This window comes from Octopus bimaculoides, chromosome 7 (assembly GCF_001194135.2).
Source record: "Octopus bimaculoides isolate UCB-OBI-ISO-001 chromosome 7, ASM119413v2, whole genome shotgun sequence".
Taxonomy (NCBI): domain Eukaryota; kingdom Metazoa; phylum Mollusca; class Cephalopoda; order Octopoda; family Octopodidae; genus Octopus; species Octopus bimaculoides.
Window position 1 is genome coordinate 14,032,700 of NC_068987.1, and position 16,754 is coordinate 14,049,453.

Consider the following 16,754-nt stretch of genomic DNA (forward strand, 5'->3'; position numbering starts at 1 on the left):
ATAGAGAAAAGGATAAAGAGAACAATGGCAAAGTTAGAAATATATTTTATGGATGCCATTGTTCTCTTTATCCTTTTCTCTATTTATACATACACACCCTAATACACGACTTATAATCCCCAATCCTGTTTATACAACGAATGGGGCAAAACTAGTCGGTATACAGCACTTACTCGGTATTACCTGTACCTTTGGGTTTGGTTAAATCCAATACCCTTCTTAACCTTTTATATATATATATATATATTTATTTATTTATTTATATATACATGTGTGTCTGTGTGTGCATGTGTGTACCCTTGTTAAGACATCATGTGATGGCTGTAACTGAACATCATTATACAAATGAAGTTATTTGTTTCTAGGCTTCTGTGAAAAACATGTCCAGCCATGGGGAAATTATTACCTTGCTTAAGAAACAGGTGAAGGCTGGCAACAGGAATGGCATATTTGAGTGTGGAAAATCTGCCTCAGCAAAATTTAGCCTAGCATGGAAAAGTAGACATTAAAATGATGATTCTTCAACTGGAATATTTTCCAGGTCTGTCTGCTCAATCTGGGCTGATGGGAAGAAGGGACTAAACAACAAAACCAAGAACACCTTATAGCAGGGGTTTTCAAACTTTTTAACTTGCGGACCCCTTTATATTTCAGGCTTTACCTTAGAGACCCCCTTATAAACGCTTATGAAATTTATACATAAATATTTGCTTAAAATAACATATATTTTTGCATTTATTTATTTAACAGTATTTAACAAATAGGTTTATTGTCAATTAAAAGATTTCGATTAAAAACCATATATAAAATCAAATTGCCCATAAAAAGTATTTGCTGTCCACGGACCCCTTGTCTTGTCCTTGCGGACCCCCTGTGGTCCGCGGACCACAGTTTGAAAACCCCTGACTTATAGGACATAGAGGAAATACAACATGCACAGACTGCAATCCATGCAATAAACTGCTGCATGAGACAGTTTCTGTGTGGTATCCTAGAATACTAGGTCTGTGGATTGCACCACCGTGCCATAGGTTTGTCTGCTTGTTTAGATCTGACTGGAGCAACACAACAATAAATGCCCTCATTTTCAAACATAACGCTACAAACCTGACATGAAGAAATGAAGTCAATAACAGTATGCAAGAATAAGATACAAGGGAAAAGTTATTTTTAACTCTTTAGCATTTAAACTGGCCATATCTGGCCTCTCACACCTAACCTGTAATGTCATTCTAAAAATAAACTATTACATATTTGAAATCTCAAAGCTACAAGGTAATATGTGATAATTTTTTTAAAAATGTGAATAAATAAGCATTGCATTTGACAAAAGTAATCTGAATGCTAAAGGGTTAATGCACTATATCGAGGGACTCAAAGAAGTGATTTCTGTAGAAAAATTTGTACAAGTTAACTTATTGTAACAGAGTACCTTATTGAAACAACCAGTGCACTTTCAGCTTAACCATTGAAGCAATGAATCCTATTTTAATCCTTAAAAAATTGTTCCTTTATTTCCAGGAGATAAGTAGATATTTTAGGCATGACTAAGGCTGCCTGCTTATGAAGTTCTCTTCACAATGCTATGATTTCTGGCTAAGTGTTACAAAACAACACTTTGAGTGAACACCTTCTATGACAGTGCTGGTTCAACCAATGCTATGTGAGGAAATTTCATACACAGAAACTGCAACAAGTTTGTTTTTTATATAAATATATACTGGGTTGCCAGATAAAATAAACTATTTCTTTAATTTATTTTAATTCTTTCCAATGTTATTTGAATTAACATGAAAAATATTTTTAGTGAAGTGTTTCATGTTTTTTTGTTTTTTTTTGGAGCTCTATTCTTCCTCTACAACTTTTGTTTATCATTTCTTGATATTTGAATAAATTTCACCTCTTTTTAGACATACAACAATGTAGCACCAGATAGAAAAAAAAACAAAAAAAACAAATTTATCTGACAACCCAATGAATGAATGAACGAATGAGCTAATGTATGTATGAATGAATGAATGTATGCATGCATATCATACAGATTTTTGGTAGTATATCACCTAAAAAAATATTCAAAGGTCAGAGATATTCAGTGCTTTTTCATACTCAGCATCAAGAAAGGATTTCCCAAGATGCTATCTCACAGCTAATGGGCATATAAACATAACACACACACACTATGCATGTGACATCAATAATGGGATCTTTTTTAAAACGGGGGCCACATTTTTCATTAACGAAACACTTTGAAACTTGGAACACTGGTAGAATGGGTCATATAAAACATCTTTTTCTCTTAGTCTTCTTTAAAAAAAAAGAAATCCATAAATTATTCCATGTTAAAGTTGTCGTATTTCTGTAATTTCAACCAATCACTGACGTCCATTCAGCCGATATACATTAAGTGCCGACTACATAAACAAACGATTCTGAAACAATTAATCCTAACCCTAACCCTAACTCTAACCCTAACCCTAGGGTTAGGGTTAGGGTTAAAGCAAATTTAAAATGAAAAAAGCAAATAAAACGAAGAATCGTTTGTTTATGTAGTCGGCACTTAATGTATATCGACTGAATGGATGTCAGTGATTGGTTGAAATTATCGAAATAAGACAATTTTTTACATGAAATAAATTCGAATACAAAAATATTTTTCTGTTCTATAACACAAAATAGATAAGTATACGAAGTTTGAAAGTCTTTCCGTACCAAAAACACTACGTAAAACATTAATGAAAAATGTGGCCCCCGTTTTAAAAAAGATCCCAATAATGTTTACATTATCAGAGCTGCTTTTAATTCAAAATGTAATTCAAAGGAGTATTATCTGAAGAAGTGGTATTATATGAAAGCAAAAACTTACATAATGTTACATGACAAGTTATATAATGTACCCATGTTCTAAATAAAATTCACTGCAGAAATATCTAGTAATACCCAAAATACCTGTTTGTTTCATGCTTACTACATGTGTGTGTGTGTGTGTGTGTGTGTGTGTGTGCATTTAGGTGTACTGTAACCAAATGTTTAAAAAAGCTTGCTGTGTAACCGCAACATTCCACATTTGATTGCACTGCCTAGTATTGTGGGTAAATATAACTGTCTAGTCTCAGATGGATTCACCCTGTAATTCAAAAGATACAACCTTGTCACACACATATTGTGTCATAATGATGCAACCTGAGATTTATATTAAGGAGACATATCTGTGGAAGACTTAGCCACTTACTCATATATTCAGGAGTAGGTTATACAGATGATTGAACAAAATCCTTCTTATTGAACAATGGAAATTCACCACAAAATTCAACTGGTTTAATTCAGAATCAACGATGGTATACAAACTTTGTAGCCTTTAAAGAAGCTGAATCATCCATGGCAAATTCTATAAAGAAATTGTCAATGGTTCCCTAAAAAGGTCATAGGGATTTTGAGATACTTTTTTCATTAATGTTCATATATCTCTAAACATTTAGAATATCAAAAAGCATAAGATTCCATAGATGTTTCCATCTGTGAAATCCCTGTTTTTTTATTACCCTAAATATGCTGTTCTGAACATTCATTTCAGCCAGTTTATATATATATATATATATAGGGGTGGCTATATAGTAAAAACCTCGCTTCTCAATCACATGGTTCCGGGTTCAGTCACATTGCGTGGCACCTTGGGCAAGTGTCTTTTACTATAGCCTCAGGCTGAACAAAGCCTTCTGAGTGGATTTGGTAGATGGAAACTGAAAGAAGCCCAACGTATGTATTGATTGACTGCTAGCTCCAAAAGTTTTTTTTTATTCCCTCTGTTTATTTCCTCATGTTTCTTTCTGTTGAAGAGCACAGGCTCGAAATGCAAAAGATTTTCTCACCTTCCTAAGCGTTAAACTAATACACCTCTTTGTTGTTTATACATCTGTCTTCATCTTTTGTGTTTTTGTAAAATAGTTTGAATCAAACTGTTTTGATCCATATATATGTGTGTGTGTGTGTCTTTGTTTGACCTCCACCACTGCTTAACAACTGGTGTTGGTGTGTTTATGTCCCCATAACTTAACAGTTCAACAAAATAGTCCAATAAAATAAAATTAGTACTAGGCTCACAAAAACAAGCCCTAGAGTCGATTTGTTCAGCCAAAATCCTTCAAGGCGGTGCCCCAGCATGGCTACAGTCAAATGGCTGAAACAAGTAAACGATAAAAGATATGCAAACTCATTCCATTTGTGATTATTGCACTGAAATAACATATTGGAGTTTACCAACATGTTAATTAATTGAGCACTAATTCAATATATCAAATTATGGCTCTGACTAATAATATAGTTGAAAACATCAATATAAATTATAATGGTATGCTTGAAATTCTAAAAAGAAAAGAGAGAAAGAGAGAGAAAGAGAGAAAACAGTTGGATATTCAAAGAGGGAAAAATAACTGAAATTATGAATAAATTTAAACAAAAATCTAGACGAGTTAAAAATAAAATAATTAAACAGAAACTCTTAGAACATGAACTTAAAATCAAATAATAATTGTATACAAGCACCTCATCGCTATCTGGTTCAGACAATGAGTCAGCTCGACTTCCAACATCATCAGGAAGGCACAACTAGAAGCAACCAAATTCTGGATTAGACAGTGAAAACAGAAAGTGCACAGAGAAGCTGCAGAAATATAAAGTATTTTGCTTTTGCTATGCCAGGGGTTTTACTATATGACCCTCATGCTAAAAAAAAAAAAAAAAAAAAAAAAAAAAAAATGTATATACATACTAATATTGGTAGTCTACTAGAATAACTTCTTGGGTTGCACTCTTACTGGGACAGCAAGAGATACCTGGGTGCAGCTGTTTGGATAATGATGGTTTGGCATGACTGAATATTCAAATTGTTTTGGAGGTACATACATACACACACACACACAAGTGATGAGAGAGAGGGTGAGAGAGAGAGAAAGACATTACAATTTAATTGAACACAAACACTTTCACTCTCCTCAAAGAAAAAGAGAAATATGTTCACACACACACAAGTGGAGAGGAGGAGAGAGAGAGAGAGAGAGAGAGAGAGAGAGACAAACATTAAATTGTCTGATGTCAAATAAGTCAGCATTGAATCAGCAACACCAAATAGATTGCACCAAAACAACTATGCCAAAATGTTTTGTACCTCTATCAGGTTTAACAGAGTGGCTCTACCCACTGCAACACACACATAGTGTTACATATATTTTTATTCTTATTATTTTGTAATAATAATATAATATTATACAGTATCAAAGTCTTTTGTAGTATACCAATGGCCTGAACTCTGACATTTTGAAATTGTAATAAATTAACTCTTCATTAAATAATATCACTCTTTAACCTATTTTTAAAAAATGTAATACTGCCATTCTCTAGAGCAATGGTTCTCAACCAGGGTTCATATAAGACTTTTTGGGGATCCACACTAAGAAAATAGTAAATTGAGGACCATGAAAGTTTTGATTTAAATGTATCTAATGTAAAAAAAAACACCAAGGTTTCTTTCTCTAACATTTTGTGTAGTTCAGCCTATGCAAGTTAATGTGTGAATAACAAAATAGGAATTTTGAAAGAAGTATCTATAAAACTAGTTTTTAAGCATTGAATGGCTATGGGGGTCTACCAGAATAAAGTAGTAATCAAATGGATTCATAGATAAAGAATGGTTGAGAGACACTGCTCTAGAGTATCATCGACAAAGACCAAGAATCCTCCAATATTGTCTAGGTATGGGCCTCTAAGTTTGACACATCCCAACAGTAAATTTCATATAAATTTCTTAAAGAAACAATGCTTTAAAATATGTCACTGCAGTAAACATCAAAAATATCTTCACCACAGATCAGAAGTATTAATCACAAATAAACAGAAGCATTGTTTGGTACAGAGAACAATGTTTCTGTCATGCTTCTTCCTTAATTCAATAGCATTTCTGCTTGTTTGCATTACAAGCAAGAACATTACTACAGCCGCAGCAAATAACTGAAATGCAGTATATCGATCTTGAAAGGCTGAATATAAACACAATATATTCAGCCTTCTTCATGATTGATTGATCTTTTTTATATCACTGAAAATATGACAGTTATTAAAATGATATATTTGACTATTTTTCTAATATGTTTCAAAAGAACTTGCTGTGAGAAAGCTTCAGTAGCTTATGGAAGTTAACTGGATTGATGTTTTAGATAGACATGTAACTATTCATATTTATTTTTATCAGGAAGATAAGCTTTAGTTTACAGAGTTAGAGATATTTAAGTTAAAATTGCTGAAATTAATAACTAAGTTAAAATGATAACAAATCTGATCACACATGTCATTACTGGAAGGAACAAATTGTTGATAGAAAACAGAATTTACAATGAAATATATATATATAGAAAACAGAATTTACAATGAAATATATATGCATGCATACTAATGTCCATGCCTACATTTGCACATACTGATGGTAGATATACACAAGAATATCTTAATTATTAAGTTTAGTAGATGCCTTTCATGTCTAGAATATAAATTGAAAAATCACAGCCAGTGTATTTTTAATGATGCCATTATTGTACGGAAGTTCCTTATATTTTGGAATTCTGAGTCAACAATATTAAACAAATGCATGAATTTATGAATGATATGCAATAGGTTTCAGTAATATCACCTATTAAAATAGAATATAAAAAAAATTTTTTTTATCCAAATGAAAATATATATATCTGCAAAATATTAACTTCTTAATATAATTAAATAATACACACTTTATAATAAAAGGCCAATTATAATTAAAAATATAAAGTTTTGTAGTAATCTACACAGACTAGGGCTAGGGAATTTAATAAGTTCTATTTGTATAAAACCAAATAGAGTAACAAAATGTTGATGATTGGCAGGATAGATTTTTAGATACATTTTGGAACAAGAGAATAAAGAAAATATCCTAATTCTGTAAAAAAACTCCTGGATTATGGCTCCTACATCATCTCGCAATATCAAGTTCACTGCAGAACTGAAAACAATCTAATAGTCATACTCAAAAATTACTGTTTACATGCACTAGTTGAACTACAACAAGAAGTTACAACTTTTAAGCCTCTACTCCCTGAACTGAAGAATGGACAGATAAACAGCAATTTACATTTGGAAGAACCTGGAAATACTAGCAGCAAATTTTGGTTTTGAAAGCTTTGGATCCATAAACAGGTTGTCACTGAATAGTGAGAAAAAAATCCTAGATTCACATATGTTTTAGCATAAACCACAAATGAAAGCAGCAACATCAAATTCCTTCATTCAAGATTGTAATATTCCTCATGGTGGTATGCTAGAATGGTTACAGCTAGACAGTTGAAACCAGTAAAAAAGAGTGAAAGAAAATAATTGGAAGTCTATAGCTCCTGAATATATTCAATATTACCTGTGAATAGTTCATTCTTTTGATTCGGTCTGACTTTTCTACTGGTTTGGCAAAAACAACTTCTATTTTCGAATTTTCTAAGAGGGTACCTGAAATGAGAAAACAGATGAGCAAACACACACCACAAAAATTAGGCAATTGGCAATATTTTTATATTCTAACATAACAGGACACATCTGTGATGTTCTTAGAGTTACAAATGTAACATAGTTTGAACCAATGTAATATATATTTCTTTATTGCCCACAAGGGGCTAAACATAGAGGGGACAAACAAGGACAGACAAAGGGATTAAGTCGATTACATCGACCCCAGAGCGTAACTGGTACTTTATTTATCGACCCCGAAAGGATGAAAGGCAAAGTCGACCTCGGTGGAATTTGAACTCAGAACGTAAAGACAGACGAAATACTGCTAAGCATTGCACCCGGCGTGCTAACGTTTCTGCCATCTTGCAGCCTAAACCAATGTAATATAGTTTTACAAGTTAATTACTTAGCTGCATGATTCATTAGTAATTTGCTGTCAGTTATTAACAATAAAAATGTATGCAAATGTTATCTGGAATTTAAACAATGTCCAAAAAGACTGACTTCTGGTTGTAGGTGTTTTAAGTAAAAAAGATGCTGGATATTTTTATTGTTTCTGTCAATATTGCAAAATTTGAAAAGATTTCTCTGTCATCAAAAAGGTTGCAAAATCAATCTCTTACCCACACACCCATGCCTTTGCCTATACGTAACCCGCATATCAACTAATTCCATCTCCTTACATTTGGATCAAATCTACATTTACTACTATGACTTCTTTCTTCAGGTTCACAAGAGAACAACAGCTCACCCCTGCTACTGCCACTACTACTGTTATCATGGTGTTCACAAGAGGAGGAAAAGAAAAACAAAAAACAAAGCTGGTTCTTTACCAATTTTCAGAGAACAAATTCTCTCAATGTAAATTATGGTATTTTATAGCTTTATTTCATCCTACCCATTTAATCAAACCATATAAAGCTATTTCCTTAATGAAACTAAATTGATTTACATTATGTAATATCACTATAGTAACTGGTAAATTAAGTCTGACATAAATAAATAATTGGTACAAAGCAGTTTTGTTTATATGTTGATTCAAATGTACAACAATAATATTTATAGAACTACACAATAGAATTATTTCAGGGTCAGAGGCAGTTATGTCACAAATATAATATTAGCCTAATAATGAAATAAATGAGGTTATGCTCTAAATAAAGGCTGTGTAGTAACAATGATTAAAAAAAAAATTATAAATCAGTATTACACATAAAATGTTTTCCAACTAATTTAGTAGAACTTATCTTTTATTGTATTTTTTTACTTGTTTCAGCCATTAGAGTGTGACCATACTGGGGTACCACCTCGAAGGGTTTAGCCAAACAAATCAACCGCAATACTTATTTTTTTAAAGTTTGGTACATGTTCTATCGACCTCTTTTGCTGAACTGCCAAGTTATGAGAATGTAAACAAACCAACACAGGTTGTCAAGTGGTGGGGTAGGATGGGTGGAGGTGGGATGGAAGGCAGACACGAACTCAAACACACACACAAATGTGATGGGCTTCTAGACAGTTTCTATTTACCAAATTCACACCCAAACCACCAAAGCACTGACTGACCTAGAGGCTATAATAGAAGATACTTATCCAAGGTGCTGCACAGCAAAACTGAAGCCACAACCATCTGGCAGCAAAGCAAGTTTCTTAACCACACAGCCATGTCTTGGACACAACATCATTCTCATAAACACAATTCCAGTAACTACCGTATTTTAATGAGTATAAGGAACCCCCTAATTTTTTAGGCTTAAAATTTGGGAAAAAGGCTTTGTAGTGAATTATAATACTATCCATATAAAAGAAACTCCCATATTTTTTAAACTTAATTTTTGACAAAAATGGGTTCCTTATACACGTTAAAATGCGATAATTACAACTTGTGAGGCAAATAGGAAAAAAATTTTTTAAATGATAAAATATCATCTTAATTTAAAATATTGCTTGATGAATAGGAAATATGGAGATATACCGTATTTGATGGTATAAAAGATTATTAGACACATATTAGACATATCCCAAGTTCAGCAGTAAATATTCTCAGAAAATGGTTTTTAGTGCATTAAAATATGTAATATTTAAAACAATTTAGCAGTACATTACAAAACATTACAAACACATCTAAGCGATAGCAGAACACTTTAGCTATGTGGTGTCTCTCTTGGTAGAAAAGACTATTTACATCAGTGGTTCTCAACCATTTTTTGCCTATGGACCCCTTTGATTCCTATTTTACTCTACTGGACTTCCATAGCCATTCAATTCATTTAAAAATAATCCTACTGTATTTTTATAATTAAATATTATTAGGAATTGTATAAAAAAAATTAAAATATTTTGTGTGTTGTAGAAAAATATTACACAAATCTTAACAAAATCTTATATGGGCCCCGGTCAAGAACCACTGGTTTAGATAAAAATTGGTTTGTATTAGAGAGCATCAGAAACAAAATTAGCTTATGGGAGGCTTAATTTGCATAGGACCCAGGGTGATATTTTTTAAAGAAATTTTTTCAAAAAAACAAAAAAAAACAAACTTATATGTCATCAAATATAGTAAATTAAATCATCATTAGCATCTTTATTACTATTGGCCCAAAGGTGGTGAGTTGGTAGAATCGTAAGCACACTGGATGAAATGCTTAGTATTTTGCCCATTGCTACGTTCTGAGTTCAAATTCCACCGAGGTCGACTCTGCCTTTTATTCTTTTGGGGGTCGATAAAATAAGTACCAGTTGAACACTGGGGTTGATGTAATTGACTCATCCCCACCTCCCCCAAGCTGCCATTGTGGCAAAAGATTGAAATAGCTATTACCATTGGCCTGGACATATTTAAATCATTGTATTTAGATGGTTTTAAATTGTATGGACTTAAACATCTTTACCTCAGTGAGATATTTGAATCATTCATTTCAAGTTTTCTTCATACTTCTTTGGTCAAAAAGTCAACCACAGTAAAATATTGATGAGTGGTGAAGCTAGATCTCAGGATATTTGGATCTCATAAACAAGATGTCTCAAGATTGAGACAAAAATGTTATTCTGTAATGCAGATCTTTTCAAAACATGCACATAAATAACCACAGCTCAGATACAATGCTATCTAGGAAGAGATTTCCAGTTTCAATCCCACTGTATAGTATTTGGAGCAAGTGTTTTCTCTACAGCCTCGAATCAATCTAAATCTTGTAAGTGAAACTAACAGATGAAAATTGCAGAAATTCTGCTCAATGGACTGTATCTGATCATGGGTGGTTGAAGCTTGTGATTCATGAAAGGATTAACTTATATTCAACCAAATATGCATTTAAATATTACTTAAAATACAATCTCAAATTAAACACAGGAAAATAAAATTAAAAAGAAAAAATACTATTTAATCTATCGAGAGTTCACTTCATAAAATGAAAGTGTGAAAGGCTACAAGAGAAAAACTAATCTATAATAAAAATGTTATACTTGTACATAAAATATTGAGATCAAAATTCAAAAACACATACCATTGAGTTTGTTTTGTGCTAATACAGCATCTTCTCTGCTTTTAAAGTGTACAAAGGCAAAATCTCGAATTTTTTTTACTCTTTCAATGACATCATCTTTTTTCGTAACCTCTGTAAAAACTTTTCGTATTGTATCTTCCGATGTGCTCATCATCAAATTTCTAGCATAGAGTATTTTCACCTGAGAAGTAAATAATTGTCACTATATATATATATTTATTTATGAAGATGGGTTTTTTAAAAGCTTTGCTTCAATATCATATATAAAAAGGAAAGAAACATTTTATCTTCCACCAATTATGGTACTTATTTATAAGCTAGTGGGACTGAAACATTGCAAGTTAAGAAACCGTTGTTAGGTACACAACAGTACAAACCTGATACAAAATCACAAGCTTATTGGCCAGTAAGTTTGCACCTTCCAGGCCTGACCAGCTGTGGTTCTTAGCAACTACTAAAACATAAGCTCACCAATAATAATGACAGTTCTGCTGATAAATTACAGAATTGGTTGATAAATTTATTTCTCATTTTAAACAGTTACTTCAATGTTTAGGTTTGAACTTTTACTACAATTGCTCCAATATTTAATTTTGAGCAACAGATGCAACCAATTCCATTGACAACTGCTACCAATTGTTGTATTGACATGAAATATTCGATTGTAATTAACTTTCTCCTAATTACGTACTTTCATCTTATAATATTATAAACAATTGTAAGGTTTAGATATTCACATCTTGCTTTTATATATTATTTCTTATTATGTATGAAAATTTATTAGATAAGACAAAGGCATCTTGCATGAAACATTAAATATCTTTTCTCTCTCACATTCCTGTGGGAGCGGCACACAATATGGTAGGGTAATAATATACACAAGTGTAAATAGTTACTGAGCAGATTTGGTCAGCAATAAAGCAAGCAAAAGATATGGCACGAAGTACATGTGTCCAAACTAGATATCACATGTTACATGCAGGTTTTCAATAAACTCTGAAAATTATTTCTCCAACTTGCTGAAAACTTAATCCTTAATAACACACCGGTACTATTATATCTCTTCTCTGGACTGTGGCCTTCCTGGAGCACTGCATTGAAAGGTTCTTAGTTAAATAAATCAACTCCAGTATAAATTTTTATTTTATCAGCCTCTTTTGTCAAACCACTAAGTTACAAGGATGTAAACAAACCAACACCAGTTGTCAAGTGGGGGAAGGGGAAGCACAAAGACACACATGTTTCTGTCAACTAAATTCACATACAAGGTTTGGTCAGCCAAGGGCTACAGTAGAAGACATTTGCCCAAGGTGCTGCACAGTGGAACTGAACCAGAAACTACACAGCTGCAAAGCTGTTACCATTCAATGCTCAGAGTCACACTCTTTGATGCATTGTCAATTATTGAATAGACAATAAAAAAAGCACAAGTGGAGGTTGTCCCTTGAAGCTCATTGGCAAAGTAATAAGTCAGTCTGGAAAAGATTCTCTGCAAAGTGAGTTAATACATAAGTTTAGTATTTCAAAATTGGTAATTTTACTTTCAAAATATTTTGAAATTTTTTTTTTTATAAATCTAGCCTATTTTATTTTAATCACATGTTCTATATCATTAAAATCATATAATCTGAGTGCAAACTTAACAATTGAAAAATTTAGTGATAAGAAGAAAAAAAAAAAAGTTCACGTAAGAATTTTGTTATCTAAGTTTTAGGGTAACATTTTGATTCAGTTTGCAGATTGATCTAAAGCACATTGATCATCTTATTTCTTACAAATGATAATGAAAACCAGATAAGCGATTAAGAATGACACAGCAATCAAACTTAAAAAAAAAAAAAAAAGAAAAATACCTTTCATCATTTATCAAATATATTTGCTGAGATACAGAACACTTGAAAAAAAGTTTTGTGTGTATGTACGCATGCACACACACATACACAAGGATATATATATATATATATATATATGCTGAGTAATGCCAATGAATGGGACCTGTGGCATTTGCTCATGTAACTGGACTGTATGCTTACATAACTGGTGCCTGGCAATGTTGCATGACACATGTACATGAAATAAATCATTAATACTGATGCTTTCTGTGTTCCTTGAGTGGCTGTGTGGTAAGTAGCTTGCTTACCAACCACATGGTTCCGGGTTCAGTCCCACTGCGTGACATCTTACTCAAGTGTCTTTTACTATAGCCTCGGGCTGACCAAAGCCTTGTGAGTGGATTTGGTAGACAGAAACTGAAAGAAGCCCATCGTATATATATGTGTGTGTGTGTGTTTGTCCCCCTAGCATTGCATGACAACCGATGGTGGTGTGTTTACGTCCCCATAACTTAGCGGTTCGGCTAAAGAGACCAATAGAATAAGTACTAGGCTTACAAAGAATAAGTCCTGGGGTTGATTAGCTCGACTAAAAGGTGGTGCTCCAGCATGGCCACAGTCAAATGACTGAAACAAGTAAAAGAGTATATATATATATGTGTGTGTGTGTGTGTGTGTATATGCAAACACACACACACACACACATATAATATATAGGCTGGTGAAGGTTTTGGAAATAACCTTTTCCTAGTGTTTACAATCCAATATCATTCAAGCTTAAATTCAGATCACTTCACTGTCCTATTCTCAGATATAAACAAGCACATACACAAAGACACACACATCGAAATTTTATTATCAACCGGAATATTACAGGAATATTATCTTATCATCATATAATCAATACTCTTTAAGGATTTAGGTATGGTTTTTTTTTCAACTGGAATGTAAATCTCCTGATTTTGTTTATTGTTATGGATACAAAATTTGCCTATTCCAAATATCATAAAATACCTTTGTACTCGCCAATGAGGGAGCAGCTGCTTGTGGCAAAAAATAACAGCCAAATCTTCTTCAAATTACAGCCTATATCTTAAAAAAAGGAAGGTTACATCAGATGGAATGAAACTGTCACTGATGTGTTGCCTTTGGTAATATGTCTAGTCAATCAGTTCTGCTCTGGGGTTTAACAATTCTTAAACGTCCACTAAAATACAACAGTAAAGGCACAAATTTGTAAGAGATAAGATTAATTGAATCAGTCAACTCTTGTATATTCAGTCAACTCTTATATATATAAGATAAATAGTCTGTCAACCAGAGTGGGATGAAAGGTAAAGTCAATCTCTAATGGGATTTTAATTCAGACCATAAGAGAGCAAACCCATATACTTTAACCTGTTTAGCTCAGGAGTTATTTATTCTAGCATCCCTTGATTTATAACTTAGAGATAATGCCTCAAACCTAGGAGGAAAGTATAGAGTTGATTAAGGCTGTCTTCAGTTCTTGAACCCTGTAGGGACAAAAGGCAAAGCCATCCCATCCAAAATTTGAACTCAGAGCAAAAAGAGAAATAACTAAATACAGCAACTGTTCTCGCTCTCCACCTATAAAATGCAACTTTAGATCTAAAACAATTTTCTTTAAAAATCTTGTAGTAAACATAAAAAAATAATTTAAAATTGTATTTACTATGTCAACCACAAAAATGTTGGTTTCATTTCCACCAAAACAATATTATTTCCACCTAAAACTATTTTCTGAGAAGATCTCATGGTTAAACATTCCTTTCAAGATTTAAGGTCATTTACTAAGTCAAGCAGAAAGTGCTGTTTTTTTGTTTTTGTTTTAAATTCAAGTTTTGATAAATCAAGTTATTTAATACAAATGAAGAAAAAAATTATATTCTTTCTTTCTTGACCTATATATGATATCAACAGTATGTTGCTCCTACTCGAATCACTCCATTTGACCCATGAATCACAGCTGAAGATAATGTCCAAAGGTTAGAATTCCTTCTCTTTCTTTTGAATCTTCTTCACACACACACACTTGTATAAATATTTATTGCAGATTGACTTCTAAGGTATATTAGCCTTTTATCACAAAAGAAGAAAAAAAAATAGGATAAGACAACAAAGCTAAAGAAATCCTCCACACAAGGAACATTTAAGAGGTCCTAGCTGATAGAGCCATTGGCAGGTATTTTCAAACAGTTTGTTTATATAATACACAGTATTTTCATAATAATAGGCAATAACACACATACACACACGTGTGTGCATGCACATGCACACTCACAATGGGTAAATAAATTAGGTTATAACAACAGATGGTAATATATCAATAAGGACTCATTAGACCCATACATATTTAGTTTCTTGATGAAAATAAAAGGTTCGCAAATCATTTGTTTCATATATTTTGATTATATATATATATATATATATATATATATATATATATATATATATATATACATATACACACATATATATATATATCATTGAGGAAATTTCCACAAGTAGCACCTCTCCAACCACAGGTCCTCGTTCAGGATCCTGGACAGATGACACACCGCGTCCTTGGCCAGTCATGTATGGGGCATGAAGGACAAAGGTACTCCACACATAATCTCTTGGAAGATCCTATAAGAAATGGGCCCCTACATCAGCAGGAGCAAGCATTGCAAGCTGTGCATAGCTGAATGGGCAAGAATATAAAAGAACTCCCTTGACCCGGGGAACATCTTAAATTCCAAGATGGAAGTCTCTGGACCCTGCTTATACTTTAGGAAATTCCTACTGAAGTTCTGGAACCCACAAGCCGACCATGTCGCCTACGGACAATGGTCTAACAGAGACAATTCCTTGTGTTTATTCCTTGCAGTCTTATGTTTTTTCTCTACATTTTCATATACAGAAATATATACAAGTTTTTTTTTTTCTTGGTAGAACTCAACAATAAACAAGTGAAATGGACAAAATGGTTGAATTTTTTTAAAACTCTGCATGTATTATGTACATGTATGTGTGTAGTATATGTACATTATTTTATCACTCCAGACAGATTATGTTATCTTAACCTAGTGATACCAGTTTCTACATGTCCAAACTTTTAACAACATACCAATCTATCAACTGGTACTATTAGATTCTTTTATTTAGCCCTGATAACTTATAATCACATTTATCACTAATTCATATCACAATAAAAATAGTACTTAAAAAAACACTATGTACACACACACACAAACATTTATTTCTTTTTTGCCTGTTTAAGCTAATCTTTTAAATATAACAAAATACAGGGTGGGGCAGAGAGGACAGACAATTTTGAAAAATTCACAAAATCATTAATTTTAGCTACAAAAAATTTTTATTGACATCAATATGTGCATATTGAATTAGCATTTGTCAAAATCAAGCGTGGCAAACAACATCCATTATGTGGTGTCTGTTTTCATTGATGCATTTCTGAAGGCATTCTTGGAAGTTGGCCTCCACTCTCTCCAGCATTGCTCTGGGTGACTTCCACATGAATAGCTTCCTTCAAATCGTCCAGTGTATGGGGCTTATGCGCATACACACATGCCTTGAGGTTTCCCCACAAGAAATAATCACACATGGATAAATGAGGGGACCGAGGGGGCAAAAGAATATCAGCAAACCTGGAAATGAGGCAGTCACCGAAGAGAGGGCGAAAAATGTCCATTAATGCTTTGGCTGTGTGGGCTGTCATCCCATCCTGCTGAAACCACACACATTGAATAGGCATACATTTTTGTCATAATTCAGGCACAAAGAAGTTGTTTATCATCTTAATCTAATATTCAGTGGATTTATGCTCATGTCAAATATCATACATATAATTTTGAAGCCAAAGTTTTATTATAAA

At 32.8% G+C, this 16,754-nt stretch overlaps 1 protein-coding gene across 2 annotated transcripts in view; it reads right to left on the minus strand.

The window, feature by feature from the left end:
* Positions 1-16,754, minus strand: part of LOC106871126 (RNA-binding protein 47) — a 54,268-nt gene that overhangs the window by 7,893 nt on the left and 29,621 nt on the right. The window contains exons 2-4 of one of the 2 annotated variants that reach the window (XM_014917437.2): positions 11,025-11,205; positions 7,430-7,518; positions 4,540-4,602 (exon numbers count right to left, since the gene is read on the minus strand). In XM_014917437.2, the coding sequence (XP_014772923.2) occupies positions 4,540-4,602; positions 7,430-7,518; positions 11,025-11,205 (333 nt within the window). The remainder of the gene's footprint in view (positions 1-4,539; positions 4,603-7,429; positions 7,519-11,024; positions 11,206-16,754) is intronic. The other variant, XM_052969257.1, reaches the window with a different exon arrangement.